Source organism: Struthio camelus, chromosome W (assembly GCF_040807025.1).
Source record: "Struthio camelus isolate bStrCam1 chromosome W, bStrCam1.hap1, whole genome shotgun sequence".
Lineage (NCBI taxonomy): Eukaryota > Metazoa > Chordata > Aves > Struthioniformes > Struthionidae > Struthio > Struthio camelus.
The window spans coordinates 24,552,899-24,568,406 of NC_090981.1; the positions used below are offsets into that span (position 1 = coordinate 24,552,899).

At 43.5% G+C, this 15,508-nt stretch overlaps 2 protein-coding genes across 8 annotated transcripts in view; both read left to right on the forward strand.

The window, feature by feature from the left end:
- Positions 1-11,721, forward strand: part of LOC104150987 (coiled-coil domain-containing protein 112) — a 33,745-nt gene extending 22,024 nt beyond the window's left edge. For 5 of the 7 annotated variants that reach the window (XM_009685534.2, XM_068926222.1, XM_068926224.1 and 2 more), the window contains 9 exons: positions 2,799-2,920; positions 4,694-4,815; positions 6,578-6,667; positions 7,682-7,757; positions 8,320-8,710; positions 9,561-9,977; positions 10,698-10,793; positions 11,300-11,418; positions 11,497-11,721. In XM_009685534.2, the coding sequence (XP_009683829.1) occupies positions 2,799-2,920; positions 4,694-4,815; positions 6,578-6,667; positions 7,682-7,757; positions 8,320-8,710; positions 9,561-9,977; positions 10,698-10,793; positions 11,300-11,418; positions 11,497-11,527 (1,464 nt within the window). In that variant the 3' untranslated portion in view covers positions 11,528-11,721. Of the gene's footprint in view, positions 1-1,422; positions 1,516-1,720; positions 1,831-2,798; positions 2,921-4,693; positions 4,816-6,577; positions 6,668-7,681; positions 7,758-8,319; positions 8,711-9,560; positions 9,978-10,697; positions 10,794-11,299; positions 11,419-11,496 lie in introns of those variants that run through there. The other 2 variants (XM_068926225.1, XM_068926227.1) reach the window with 2 other exon arrangements.
- Positions 11,722-12,073: 352 nt separating this feature from the next.
- Positions 12,074-15,508, forward strand: part of LOC104150986 (geranylgeranyl transferase type-1 subunit beta) — a 40,391-nt gene continuing 36,956 nt past the window's right edge. Inside the window, 1 exon segment of the mRNA XM_068926229.1 lies at positions 12,074-12,254. Coding sequence (XP_068782330.1) covers positions 12,121-12,254 — 134 coding nt within the window. The 5' untranslated portion in view covers positions 12,074-12,120.

The following is a 15,508-nucleotide window of genomic DNA, read 5'->3' on the forward strand; positions in this document are numbered from 1 at the left end:
CCACTGATGGAAAAGTAGGATATAGTGGCACCCTACAACAAGCATCACTTGCTGTTACTTACATTTTATGGTTCAGCATATACAAGATTTCTAAATAACCTATAGCTCAAGCCAGCTCTGTCCGCTGGATGATCAGCAAGTTGCTCTGATGGGACACCAGCATGTGGCTTTTGACACTCTGTCTGTGGCTTTGGGTCTTCACGCAAACTCAGGGAGAATTAAATAGCATCTATTTCAGAGAAGAGTGTAGGGCCTGTCTAGGCTGCTATCCTCTTCCAAAGTTCATCACCTTGAGTAAACGTCTACGAGATTTTCAACATTATGGGCACCCTGAAATGCACCTTTCACGTCCAGGAACGCAGGGTGGTTAAATGTCTAACATACATAGCCACCATTTGCTTTAGACAACACAGGATCCTGTGCAGACAGACCCCACTTTGTTTCTTTTGAAATTCCAGGATTTCAGGACCCTGTTCCAGGACACTTTTCCCAGCTTAGATTCCCCTTCAAATCATGAAAGGCTTTGAGCTAAGAAGATATCCTGCCACTCGAGATCTCTTGAAATGTTTCAGTGGAGTGCTACTCCCTAACGAGCTAGCAGGATGGTTGCTGAACCAGTTAATCCTCCATAGTGTTATGTTGCTTTCCACAAAGCGCTGGAAACATTGGCCAAACTCGCACCGAGGAGACGACCCGTTCTGGAGCCGTACAGAACAGATGGCTTCTGAACCAAATTCTGTTTGAGATAATTGGGGTCTTTTCATCGATCCCATTGGGCGTTGGATCCAGCTTGTAAACTAATGACTCTCGTGGAGCAGGAGACAGGGATGTAATGGTTCGATGTTTCTGACGGTAAATGAGACCTCCAAGAGGAAGCTTAAGATACCCGTTTCACCCGGCCACAGGGACCGAGGCACCCCAGGGGGACGGCCTAGAGCACCTCTTGGTGCCCTCGCACGCGTAAGCGAGCACAAAACGCCTCTTTCTCACGCGTCCCCGGGGGACGACTGGTGACAGCGGAGCAGGTGGAGGCCTCGAGAGGCTGAACGCCCCCGCCGCCCTGGCGTGAGCAAGAGCCAGGGAAAACGCTACCGACGGCCCGCGGCCCGCAGGTGGGACCCCCCCCCCCACCACGTCTGCAAGAACAAATCTCGTTTTGCAGGAGCCGGTTTACAGCCCACCGGGATTTCGCAGGGCAGCTACGCCGCGGAAGAGCGGCATGGGCTGCGTTCGCCTGAGGACCGATCCCTTGCGCTCCTCAGGGGGAACGTTCCTGGATAGGAACGGCAGGTCTGCTGTAAATAATACTGTGGGGCACCCTCAGGGCCACAGGACTGAGCTAGAAAAACCCAATATCACCCCCCGACACTCCCCCCCCCCCAAAAAGAAGCACCACCCGGCAGGGCTGAACGCGGCGGGCGGGGCGGGGCGGGGCGGCGGCCGTTGGCGGCGGCGGCCAACATGGCTGCCCTGGCAACGGCCGTTGCCGCGGCGGCGGCCGCCGGGCAGCAACAGGTAAAGGCCCGGCGCGGTGCGGCGGGCAGGGGGAGCGGGGTGTCTGCGGGGGGTGGCGCCGCGGCGGCAGCAGCAGCCCCTCTCTGTGGGCCCGGCGGGGTGAGGCGAGGCGAGGCGGGGGAGCCGGCCCGCGGCAGGCGGGCGGGGTGAGGGGGCGGCGGTGCGGGCTGCTCGGTCGCCCCGCTTTGGGGCATCCGCCCGGCGTTCAGGGGGTTCGTTGTAGCTGCAGCCTGCCGTTGCCGCCCAGAGCGGGGCAGAGAGCTCCGAGCAGGCTAGCGGGGGGAGAGGATCCTCCTGGAAGAGCTCTCAGCCCGGGTAAAGCACATGGCGGTGGAGGGAGTTGGGTGCTTGTAGAGGAAGAGCTGGTGCTGGGTCGTGAGTGAGTCCTCCCCTCCCGCGTGCGCGCTCAAGTCTCCTAAGCCGGTGTCCCTTATCCTCTTCCCTTGCTGGGGTTGCGCCCTTTTCCATCTCTTCGTCCCTCGGCGTTATCTGGCTGTGATGATGTTTGCGCTGGAGGGGTGACGGAGCGCCAAGTCAGCCCAGTCCGGTAGGCGCTGGGCAAACGCAAGCTAATAAAGCGGCGCTTCACGGCAGAGTTTGTCTCGTACAAGATAAAGGGATCAACGGGCAAAAGGAGCCTGCGGGGAAAAGTGAAGCGGTACCGGTTTGCCACGTTGGATCTCGAAGTACTGGCTTCGTAAATCGGACTGCGCAGCTCTGCAGTTCTTACTCGATCGTAATCCCAGGACTGGTTGGTTGCGTTAGGAGCCAGTTGCTGTGGATAACCGTAGCAAACAACATGGAAGGGATTTTAAGCTTCGGATTTCAGGAGTTAAGCTGGGCCCTTCCTTGGACAAGGTGAAATAGGGGGTAATTGCCTCATGTAGATTACGTGCCTACAGTGAGGAACTTAGTTTCCGCATAATCTTTAGATACTAGTTGCTGTCAGAGGCAAGGCACTTGGGCCTGATGCAGTGTTATACTGTGATGAGCAATCTCCGTTAAAGCAACTTGATGCTGCGTTTTTCCAGTTCTTTGTTGAAGAACGTGTTGTATACACAGTTATCAGGTCACCGTCTCATCAGTCAAGTTTTGTACCTGTTTTTATACACGTTTTCTACCTTTATACTTAAAGATATTTGAATTCTGCCACTATGCACTGAAGTGACACTGTTGCTAGTTATCTCTGCGCTGTGTTGTTGACTGCTTAAAAATAACCAATGAGTATTTACAAACACAAGATTTATTTATTTTTTTATAATATTTTACTTTGTTATGTGCAGACTGAGAGCTGTTGCAGTACTGTGGGTGCTGGTCGACAATTTCAGTTTCAGAATTGGAAGGTGAAAGCTGAACAAGCTAAGAAGGTTGAATTTACAAGAACAGCAGAAAAACTAAAAACCCAGTAAGTTGGAACACTTCCTTATACGTATATTTTTCGTGCTGTTCTAAAGATAACTCAAGGTTCAAGGTAAGAATGCACTGTAATGAAACTTTTAGACTATGTTAAGATTTTCTGGAGTTCAGATGGATTACTGGGGCCATGATACTAGTTCAGAATAGGCTTATGAATTCTAAAATGGCCTGTTGTTCGAACTACCAGCATCTAGAGTTGGTCGGTCTTGTTCTTTACTATGCTGTTGCTCAAGTAGATGCACAAAAGTGAAGGTGCTTGTGGTGTAACTGAGTTTTCAGTTTTCCTGCTCAGCTGTGCTTACCCTTCTAAGGACCTTAAGCCCTTAAGATTTAGACCAACAGAAGAGAAACTGCAGTAGTATTACAACAACTTTCACGGAGAAGACTGAGAGCATTTCACCTAGAATATCTAGGCCATTGCCTTGGGCAGTTTAGGTTCAAGTCAGCTCAGGCACAGAAATGATTTGAATGTGTTCCCCCGCATCTTGAACAAGTGCTGTCATAACTAAGCTATTGATTCAAAGGACAGAGGAGCTTCTTCTTGCAGAGGTGAGAAAGAGTAGACTTAGCCACTAGGCTCAAGAGAAGGTTTGTAGCTATGAATCCTGAATGAACTGGGACACTTAACTCTCACAGCAGCGTTTTACACTGACTCAGTCAGCTCCTACTTGGTTATTGTGGAGCCTGGGTTATGGCTCAAATGCGACTGCTGGGTCATGTAGAGAATCCTAAATAGCTTTAAACTAGGCAGTCTGGATACAGGTAAAAGTTTAACCACGACAATTGTTGTGTTCTTGAGGCTTCTAGGGTACTGAGGGAAAAGATTTGGTATTCAGTTCTGGGCAAGGAATTCCATAGGACAGCAAAATATTTAAAGTTGGGGTATGAAGGCATCCCTGCATCATGTAGTTGTCTGAACATTAAACTAGCTATAGTCCTACTACAGAACCCATGCTGTTGCTGTGAAGGGTTTCTTAGGTTGTCAGTGATGCTGTTTAACGCTGGAAATCCCACCTGATCTCTCTGTACCAGTATCCTACTGCCATAATCTCTAACAGGGTGGCACTGGATTACACAGATATGCTCGAAAGTGCAGCATCTACAGCCCTTTTCCCCCTGCTCTTCTGTAGGTCAAACCCTATTAGACTGTCTTGTGTGAGGCAAAGCAAATCTTTACTCTGAGTCAAATTTTAAAGCTTCTGACCTTAGTAAAGAAGCAAAAGTCATCTATAGATCTCTGTATTATAAATAAAGGATTGCCAGTAGCAAAGGTAGCAATTGCAGTATCTTAAATTAATACTGACAAACTTGCATTTGACTCCTCTGTTGAAGTAGAACTGGGAACGTAACGCTGGCCATATTACTTGTTTGTCTGTGCTGGAGCTCCATCTATATATGCAACTGCATTAATACAGCCTGTCTCTTTTGCTGTGCTTTCCAGTGAAAATTGTTGTAAGGTTCCCTGAAAGTAAGCGTACAGATCAGATTTCGGGCTGTTTCAGTGTGTGAACCACTGCCGGTCAGGGAGATAATTTACTTGTTAGTTCCTTTCCCTTGTTGAAGGTGCTTGGGTTACTATGGTGTTTAGTCTTCCAACTGCAGGCAGATTTTCATTGGAAACAACTATAGGAACAAACCAATGACTTATATAGCATCTAAGAGGGTCCTGCTGACACAGCATCAACTGCATGCTAACCTGGAGAGATGTGGGGGCTTTGCTAAGTATTTGCATCTCACTCAACGTTGCAACTTTTTTTTCCAGGCTTGCAACTATAGAAAAAGACAAAAATGGGCATCTTTACAACAGGAAGAGTGATTTCCGGGTAGAATACAGCGTACTGGAAGAACTGGAACATAAAATGACTGTCAACAGGAAAACTGAAAGTAAGTGTTTTTTATTCACTTTGTGGGTTTTTTTTTCCCCGTTACGGTTGTTTGCTTAACTGGTTTATTAATGGATAGTAGAGAGAGGGGTTAATACAGCTGGGAGGTAAATTCTGATACAAGTACGGAATTTCAGTATAGGTGCTGCTTGTAAAGAAGAATTCCACAATTCACTTGCAAAATTAAGACATGTAAGTATCTTGGGCCTTCTGTGTTATTAACTATTTTCTTTTAGTCTTGAATATAGCAGATAGCACCTTTATAAAAACTTTAGTGGAAAGTTATTATTTTGGAAACTTAGAAGCAATTTCATATGTGAATAGTAAAATCTAATGTAGTCTAGCTAAGGTACAATAAATATATCCTTCTCACAAAATAATTTTTTTCCTACACTGATTACTGACTATAGATAGGCTTTTAAACACTGAAGTGTTGTGGTCACGTTTTCTCAGCTTCTTGGAAAATGGACATTCATAGTCTAAACAGTACTTTGAGCTAGTATGCGTGGTCTCCTACCGTATCTGTTCCACTGCAGGACTAATTAAATCCTTAAGGTAAAAAAGTGACCCCCTAGTCACAGTCCCTTAATTCTTTCAAGAGCGTTCATATAAATCGTGCTGTGCCTTCTGATACAGAAAATAAAACAAGTTGAAGAATGGGAAAGAGCTGGAGAAACAACTAAAAATAATGACCTTATAAATGTGTATGTGTTTTAATGTGTTTTTATTTGTTTGTTTTAATTGACGATACCTGTCATATCCTCTACATCTTGCAAGCCTTATGACGTGTAAATATTTCTGAGGGATGAATAAGCTAAGAAGTTCAGAAAACTTTCCAGGCATAAAGAGGGAGTATGGAAGTAGGGATGGAGACACTGTTACGAAATGATAGAGAGGACAAAGATGAGAGGTATAAGTCACTGGATGTAAGATGTGAAAGTGTGTTAGAGCAGGATCTTTGAGGGTGTGTGCTAGAACCTTCAAGCTTATTATTTACTATGCTGCTATGTTCAGGTCTCTGAGCGTGATTTATGTGCTCTTAGTGTTTCTGTGGTCTCAGCAGGAGCTAGTGGGGTCAGGTCTTAGCTGCGTTCTGTTACGTTTAGCTCTAGGCTCTCTATTATCCATTCCTCGAAACCAACCCTTTTAGGAAAGGAGATGCAGACCCCAGACTCCTCAATAGCTTAGCTTTATCCAGGACTTCATCCTCATCACTTTTGTATTTATGGGCTCTTGAGGAGACAAGTAGCGACAAAGCAAACAAGTGCATGCAGTTCCTTGGAGCTCCAGAAGACGTGGATTCTGCTTTAATGAACACAGCAAATACGCAAATGTAGCTGAAATAGTAAATTCACGTGCTCTCACCCAAGTTTTTTCTCTCCACTGTTGAGTGTTTTGAGGGAGAGTCAGAGTCCCCTCAAAATTCTGGAGGAGCTGTCTTCTGCATAGTCAGTACTGTTCTCAAAACTCCAGTTACCTGGTTTTAGAAAACTGATTTAACCTGGATATGACTCTCCTGTTGACCTCCTTAGAGGTACGAGCTACTGCAGTTTAAATCTCTGTTGACCCTGTGCTGGGAGATACAAGTCACATTAAAATACTTCATATTGCAGCAGTTTCATAAGATCAAACAGAATTTGTAATCCTGCTTAGGTGAAATCCCCAATTTAATTTAGACACTTGATTGTTCTTGTTCCTGTGTTGAATTTAATGCACAAAGAGATGTTTAGAATTATCAGTTAGCCTGTTATTTTCTTTAACAGAAACTAAAATCCTACAGAAGCTATCAAAAATACATAATAATGTGAAGAGACTTCAGCGACAATTAAAAGACGTGAAGCCTACACCAGAGTGTAAGTCTTGTTGGCAGATTTAAGAACGTTTTCCTTTACAGACAGTTTTCTTGGGTAACTGTGCCTGTGCGTCTTCTGCACACCCAGAATTCTGCTTCTCCAATCTACCTGCTTTTCCAGGAATCTGGGAAGGGAGATGTAAGAAGGGAGGAGTGTAAGAAAGGATGAAGGCTCTTGCACTTCTCTGTGGTAGGAGAGCAGCTTATTCTGTCTTGGAGCTGGTGTGGATTTGTTTCTTCAGGCTGTTGAGAGTGGAGTATTTTCTAAATGCCAGTCTTTCTCCTGTGTAAAATAAAATCAGTATTTCAATGCAGTGTCGAGTAACTCCCTTGTCATCTGATAAGAGGTGACAGAGCAGGGTCTACGGGGGATTTATTTCTAGCCGTCTAGATGGCTTGAAGTGCAAGTTGAAGTATTCTGTGGAAAATGCTTAAACAGCTTGTTCAGTTAGATGTCTTCAAACATCTAACGTCTTGGGAAACGAGCGCTGAAAGAATCATTCTCTTGCAGCGCCCCGCTGGTCTGTGTGGAGCTCACACTGCAGTTCTACTAGCTGAGGGCTTTACAATGTTACATGCAACACATCTAATTTCATTTATTCAGTGCTTATATTGTAAATAACACATTGTCTTATACCTGGTGTAAACCAAAGATTTGAGCGGGCTTCTTAAGTCGCTGTAATTGCATTGTTGCAAAAAACAAAGGCGGAAACCCTTTACTTTAGGATGAGGCTTGTTTATTTGGTGAATCAGTTGAAGCTTGCCCAGAATGAGTCACTTGTTTAATTGAAATAAACATTTATGGTGGGGGGCATCCCATTAGCTAAATCACTGTGAAATTGCACCTTCTGCATAGAGGGGAGTCTTCCTTTTAAGAATTTGTTTGAGATGCTAATGCAGACTTTGTACACACTTCCTAGAATTCTCTTTAAGTGTCTATTTCTGGATAGTGCTGAATTACTGGTAAAGACTTTAAACTTCTTAGTGTATTATGCTCTTTTTTCTTCTTTTTCAGTTGTTGACAAGCTCAGGGAAATGATGGAAGAAGTTGAAAATGCAATCAATGCTTTTAAAGAGGAACAGAGACAAATGTATGTTTACACCTGCTTTGGCTGAAAAAGTGCTTTAACGTGACTTGAAGTAGTTACACAGTGAAAACTTTGCATTCATGTTATAACATGTAAACTCTTCTCTTGTTTTTCTCTTTTGCTAGTAGTTCCTGCAGTTCGTAAATGAAAACTCAAGCTATCAGGATTAGAATCTTGATAAACAGCCTTTGTGAGAGGTTGTTTACATAGTTGCTACACTGATCCAATCTAACAATCATTTGCCTGTGAAAAGGCTTTTTAGAGAATGGTCCTTTTTGTAAGGGGTCGGTTATTTCCCTTTCCCCCTACTGATGTCAGGAGGGGATTGAATTAGTTGTTTGTGTGCTGTAAATGTGTGTTTCCATTAAAAGAGTAACTTAATCCTGATTGTGTAGTGCTTTACTATGGGATCATTACAACTAGGCTGTCATCTGTTACACCATTTCAGTTCATAATCTTTTAAGAATAGCTTTTGTGTGGAATTGAACAAGTGCAAAATATATTTTCAGCGAACAATGAATAGTGGATTTCTTTTGTTACATTCCAGTGTTTGTTCTCTTTTTAGGTATGAACAACTTTTGAAGGAGGAAAAAACTGCCACTAATGAACTCAGTATCTTTGAGAAGAAGGTGGAACTGTGGGCATTAGGTAACTCAGCAACAGAAAAGGTTTTGAGATTGCCATCCGGTAAGGTCTCAGTTGATAAAACACTGCAAAATCATCTGCCTGAAGAAGTAGTAGAGTTTGAAAGGTTTCTTCAGCGAACAGGAGGGCGGCAAGGAGGCTGGGATGATTATGATCATCAACATTTTCTGAAAGCATGGACAAAGCACAAAGGAAGGGCACCTTACATGGATGAAGCCCTTGAGTATCTCTCTGGAAGAACAAAGGAAGATGTTGAACAGCATGATAAATGGTATCGAGAATTTCTAGTTTTACAAGAAAGAAAAAAAGAGGTAAGATGACCTCTTAGGGCTTTTGTAACTTTAAGAAAAAGTAGTTATTTTAAAAATGCATGGGCTGCTTATTTTTGAGTTTGTCTCTCGGGTGGTAGCGCTAGGTAAATTTCTCTTAACTGTTGATGATACCACTGAAGTCTTTAGCATCCTTACCTCGCCAGTAAATGTTTGTCTTTAAAGAGTGATCAATAAATGTGGAGCTAACAACATGCTGAAGTGGCCTGTGTATTGCTGGAGTGTATTATAAATGTTTTTGATAGCAGTTGTCCGACAAGTTAGGTGCCAACCTTAAAGCAGCGAGCAGTCCCACCTCAAGTTACAGTTCTTGTTACGTCCCTTTTTCCCAACCGTGGGTGTCAAGCTATACTCTGTAAGCAATATACCTATCCAATACTGGCTTAGAGAACTGATTCCTTGAAGAACTATGAACTTTTCAGAGAGCTTTGAGCCCTGGACCTCCTGCATAATAAAAGATACGCTGACATAAACAGTGAATTGTTAAGAAAATAGTATATGAAGTTGTTAATTTGAAGGGAAAAAATGACCTGAAATATGTTTGCACTGAGAAAAGCATTTCACGCCAACATTCACAATTATTCTAAAGTAACATGAATGCTATAACTTAAATGGTTTTAGATAGTGAGCCTTAAACCTGCCTGCAAGAAAGCAGACATAGGTGCTATTTTGCCTTAGAAAGTTGCCTAAGTAGACCTTGAATTCCTGTCTTCAGCTCGTATTCTTGGAGCGTACGTTTTCATTTACTATCTGTTACTTGTGACAGACTGAATCAACATGAACGTGTAAGATTTTTAAGGAGACCTTTTTTTTTCCTGGTATTTTCATGCAGTCAATTGAAAAGTGGAAAAAAAAGCAGCATCAAGAAAAAGAAGGAATCCTGAAGGAAAAAGAGAAATCAGAAAAAATACTTAGGAAGGAGTGTTATCAGCGTGAAGAAGCTCAGAGGCAAAAAGCAGAACAAGAAAGGAAAAGACAACAAGCAGCAATTGAAGCATGGAAAAAACAGAAAGCACTAGCTTTTGCAATGGAACAAGCATCACAACTAAAACTAGAAGAAGAGAAGGAGAAAAAGCAACAGAAGGAACGCCAGCGCCAACGCCATGTGAAGTTGCTGTTGGAACGGTATACCTTGTTAAAGAAAGAAAAGGAGGAATTTGAAAAGCTTGAGAAGGAGAAAAGGGAGGAAGCTGAAAGGGAGGAGAGGAAGAAAATTGCTGCAGAAGAAATTACTAGGTTTCAAGAGCGGGTGAGTAATAGCCTTTCCGTTTATGTATTTGTGTTTAAATTTGCCGACTTCCTCCTATAATATAATCTGATAACAGTTTTAAATGCTTAATACCCTAGTTTTATTCGTTTAAATCCGTTTTAGACTCACCATGAATAATAATGTTTGTTTATGTCCAGGAAACAGTTTGAAACTTTATTCTAGATACAAATCTTACTTTCCCATGAGGTCTAAGTTCTCTAAATGTAGAGATGTTTTTGCCTGCTTGAGTGTGACCACAGTTTGGGAAAAACACCTTAGGACATGGCATTCAAAGAGTACAAATTGTTCTCCATGCTAAAGAAGACATTAAGAGACCTGATTGTTGTATGCGGATATGTAAGTAATAAAAGGAATAGAGTGAAAGTATTGCAGGTTCTTGTAGTTGTAAGTCCAAGTTGGATCCCAGCTCACTGTAAATTTCATTACTGGAGAATCAATATTATTGTCAGCATTCCTGTTAACTTTCAGTTCTATGAACAGTGGTTAAACTACTGACATGCATTTTTTTCATTGCTATGTAACTGCGGAGAACAAAATGTAGCAAGTGGCCATCTAGTGTAACTTAGTTCTGCACTATCAAAAAAGATTTACAAAACAAAGGGTAAATTCTAATTCTGTGAAAAGGCTGTGTACGTATTTTGATATAATTTGTTTTATTTTCCAAAATAAGTTTGCTTTTCATCTTAATATATTTTTCAGGATCTACGTAAACTTGAACTAAAAATTCTTGAAAAGCAAGCTAAAGAAGAGGAAAAACGAGAAAAAGAAAAGAGACTGGCAAAGTTAAGAGAGAAGGTAGCGTTCTAATAACATTATTTTATAACTTTTTTCGGTTATTGAATATTTAGATGAGTAAAAATAATTAGTTAGAGCAAAGCAAGAAAAAAAATTGCTTACAACTATTGCATACGCCTCAGACTCACAATTTCCTTATCTCTGAGCAGTGCTTATTACGGGTAAAGCCTTCAGCCATGCAAAGAAGCTGCAAGTTGTTTTTTAAAAATGGCTTGCTAACATTAGTGGACTAAATAGGTTAGCTTCCAGAAATGTTTTAGGGACATTGTCTGGGTTTGTGGAGTCTAACCTTTTAATTTACTAAAATACCTTAATATTCCATGAAGTAAAAGCTTCTCATATGTTTCCTGTGGCAGTGTGGGTGAAAGTCTCCTTCTCGCTAGATGGGTTTGTCTTATGTTTTCTTTGCGTCTAGCTACATGATAAAGATATGAGTACACATAGGTCATTCTGTGACTGATGAAAAACACCAGATTTTTTTTTTTTTTTCTTTCTTTCACTGCAAGGTTGAAATTCATGCAGCCAGAGACCCATCCAGGTTGTACAGGCCTACCAAAGGCTGGGAGGAACACACAAAAGAGATCGGACCAACGGGTTCACAACCACTTTTGCATATTCCTCATAGGTAAGGAGAAGAACGCTGAATGTGTATCACTGTAAGAAACAAAAATAAACTTATGAGCTATTTGTTTGTTTATTTCAGAGCTATCCCAGCCTGGAGACAAGGGTTATAGATGAGCATCTGCGTATCGTTTTTACAGGATGATGGTTTCCTTGTATGCGAAGCGGCCAAAGGTCTTCAGGATTTTTCCACAAAAACTGCTCGATGCAGTGGAATGCTACGTTTGTATTTTGTGAGTGTTGAACTTGAGCTGTTTTCAGTCCCTAGCGTTTTCATCATGGCATGTATTCACTTTGCATTAAAAGCTCTTCATTATGATCAGCTCTTTTTTTAATTTTTTTTTTAATAATCCTTCTCAAATTTCGGAGCGGTGTAGGAGCGCACGCAAAGCAGTGAACAGCACCCTGATTTTCCTGGCTCGCCGTTCCTCTCGAGTACAAACGTGCCCGGAGTCCTGCACGTAACTTGCCCCCGACCCCCCCCCCCCCCCCCGAAATGTACTTTGGGGGTGGGGGGGAGCGGCGTGGCCGCCTTTGCTGCGCCGCCGCAGTGGGGCCGCAGGCGGCCGCCGTACCTCGCCGGCTCGCTCGGCTGGGCGGAGCGGGGGGCGCCCCGCGCCCCGCCCCCGCCGCGCACACGTCAGCGCGCCGCGGGGCTGCCCGCCAGTGACGCGCACCGTGCGCGCCGGGCGCGGGCGGCGGCAAGATGGCGGCGGAGCCGTCGGCGCTGGGCTCGGGGGAGGCGGAGCGGCTGGACTTCCTGCGGGAGCGGCATGTGCGCTTCTTCCAGCGCTGCCTCCAGGTCCTGCCCGAGCGCTACTCGTCCCTGGAGACCAGCAGGTAGCGGGCCGGGCTCCCGCGGACCCCCCCCCGGCGGGAGGAGGGGGCTGCTGGGCGGGCCGCCCGGCGGGCGGGGCGGGGGCGCAGGCCCTCGCCTGCTGTCGCCCGCGCCACCCCCGGAGAGCCTGCGGGGTCTCCCCTGCCGCGGGGTCCCCCCGTGGGGATTCCCCCCCCCCCCAGGCCAGCTTCCCCCAGGGGCGGCACTGGTGAGGCCGCCCCGACAGGCGGGCGCTGCGGCGGCGGCAGTGGACGCTGTGGCTGGAGAAGCGTTTCTGCCAGCGGGTCGTTCTCAGCAAATGCAAGCTAACGGAGAGGTGTAGGCTGTGCTCAGTAAAACTCCCCGCTATCCGGGAGAGAACACTTGTTGATCCTTCTAATCTATTTTCAGCCTCGTGCTTCACCCTTTTAATCCACCTGGAAAGCCGATTGTAAACTAAGTGGCTTAAATGTTCTGTAGCTCAAAGTCAGCACACAGAGGACTTGGTTGTGTAACCGAAATCATTTAAATCTTCATTAGCTAGTACAAGTATTAAAGTGTATTAATTGGTATAGTGAAATATGTTCCTTACTTTAAAGTTGGGGGTGGGTGGGCGCATCGGCCATGTAATGGCCCCAGGATATATTTATTTTAGATTCTTGATGTCTTCCCGTAAGGTAATAAGTTAGTTCTGATGCACAAGATGGTCAATGTTTTGATTGTTTGTAAAGTTGCGTTTGAGGAAAAACTTGCAGACGTGTGAAGGATTCAGTATGTTATTCAAGTAATAAAATCATCAAAATTTAAAAAACTTTTTGTAATCCCTTGGAAGTCAGTCATACTGTGGAAAAAGCACAAAGACTTTAATCATCTTTTTTTTTTTTTTTTAAGTGTGCTTTCATTATTTTTCAATACGCGGCTGAAACTCTTTTCAGGAGAGCTTTTCCAATCCTGTTTTTTCACTGCATTTATATTTGTTTAGGTGGTGAGTAACACAGATCCTCTCTGATCTCCAGACCAACACACCAGGCCTGATTATAAGTAAAAATTAATTTGATTATCCAAGCTTAACATTGACAGGACTTACAGCAATGAAGGCAAAGCACGTCCTGGGCTGCATCAGTAAAAGTATAGACAGCAGATCAAGGGATGGGATTATCCCACTCCATTTAAGCGTTTGTTTTGGCATACTTGGAATACTGGGTTGAGTTTTCGTCCCCCTGTTCAACAGAGACACTGAAAAATTGGAGGGTCTGGCAGAGAAGAGCCACTAAGATGATAAAAAGGTTTGGAAAAACTGATGTCTGAAGAAAAGCTAAAGGGAACAGAAGACTCAGGGAGGATCTAATCACAGTCTTCCATTACCTAAAAACGGGTTACCAGAAAAGGTGGAGGTGCTCTCTTCACAAAGGAGATGGTGTAAGAGGCAACAGGCACAAGTTGCTTCAGGGGAGATTCAGTCTATGTATAAGAAGAGCGTTCTTCACTGTAAGAGCAGTTAAAACGCTGGAATAAGTTACCCAGAGAAGTGGTGGAGCGTCCTTCTCTGAAAAAATTAAAGACTCGGTTCAACAGGGCCCTGGCTAATCATATCTATGGCCCTGCTTTCAACAAAAGGGGAGACCAGGTGATCTCCAAAGGCCTCTGCCAGCTTAGATGTTTCTATTCTGTGATTTACAGTGCCAAGCTGTCCCAGTTTGCTGCTGAGCTAAAATAGAGGCTGTAGTTTGCGTGGCATTGTCCCCAGTCTTATTAGCGGTATGCTTAATAGTGTAATGCTAATTGTTTTTGGATCTCTTTTAGGCAACTAATGGCCTGGCTGAGTTTAAGTTTCGCATGTGGTCGTAATAGCCGCTACACTAAATAGCCAGTGCCCAGTACATTTTGTATAATGCTTGTGCAACCCTGAAAAAATCTTAAATTTTCTGAAAATTGGAACTGTCTGAAACTATTTCAGGATTCTCCAATTTCTGGCTCATCAAGCAGTTTAAACTTCAGCTCGAAGTTTAAACCTTCAGCTCACAAAAAATACATGCTGAATTTAGATGACCACAATTTTTATTTAAGTTGTGAAATTTTTGCTCATGCAGATACTCTTCAGTTTTAATATACTGATTTTTAGATCAGTGTTCTGTGGGTGTATATACTGCTCTGTTAATAAATTCTTAGGAGGTGATTACACCACAAAAGTGTTTGACCTTGAGAGTACTAAGCAGCCTTTTTGACAAGTTCAAGGTCACCAAGTTTAGTGAACCTCCTGAGTTGAATTGCTGCACAATGAAGTGCTGTCATCCTTTTGTTCTTACCTCCCTTGTTCCTGCATTTGTGTGGTTGCATGGTGAACCAGATTAGGGAACTCAACTAAATTAAATAGAGAAGCTTTTTCTTTTTTTAAGAAAAAAAAAAAAAAAAAGGAAGTCAGCGAGGTTAGCTTTGATTCACCACACTGCAGTGGGAACAACTGCATTTGTTGTCACAAGGTGGTAGAGGATGAGATTTTCTTTTGGTACAGTGTTGGTCTGCTCTAACTTAGGCTGTGATTTATCAAGCACTAAGGGAGTTGGTACAAACCTGAAGAAATTTGATTGCATGTTCTTTACTGAAATTACTGGTCCAAGGACCTTGTAATTAATTTAATCTTTGGCTACTGCATGCAACATCAGTGACAGTAGTTTTTCAGTGATGTGGTCAATAAAGTCTTGTACACAGTCAGTACCGTGAGGTTTGGTGGGAGAATGCGAAGTTGTGGAATTTCATAATGCTCTTTGTATCATGCTTATCCAGATTCTCAAATCAGTCACTTAAAAGGTTTTGGAATTCTTCTGAGAAAGTGTAGTCTGTGCCCTTGCCTGAAGACCAAGGCCTTGGAATCGGTCACCAGAAATGTTTTTATTTGCTTGTCTTTGTGGGGAACTGAAAATGCAGATTATCTGTTACTAAGTTGTCCGTAGGTTAAGTAACAAAACAAACTTCATCTTCAGACTTTGATGAGTGACTTTCTAAATTAACTGAAGTGGTAAAAGGCATGAAGAAAAGGTGCAGAGACAGCGATGCCAGACTTGGGGACTGTGTCAAAAAGGGGTACTCTATAGGTGAATTGTACTATATAGAGCTTTTTAATTTCATGCAATGTGTCAGGTAAGGTACTGGTAACGGTTGTCTTTTATTCCGTTAATGCTCATTGAGGCAGGATAGCTTAAGAAGTAAAATGCAGTATCTAGGTGCTGTATCAGGAAGGTACTGTGTTCAGGGATGCAGGCTATTCTTGCCCATCACA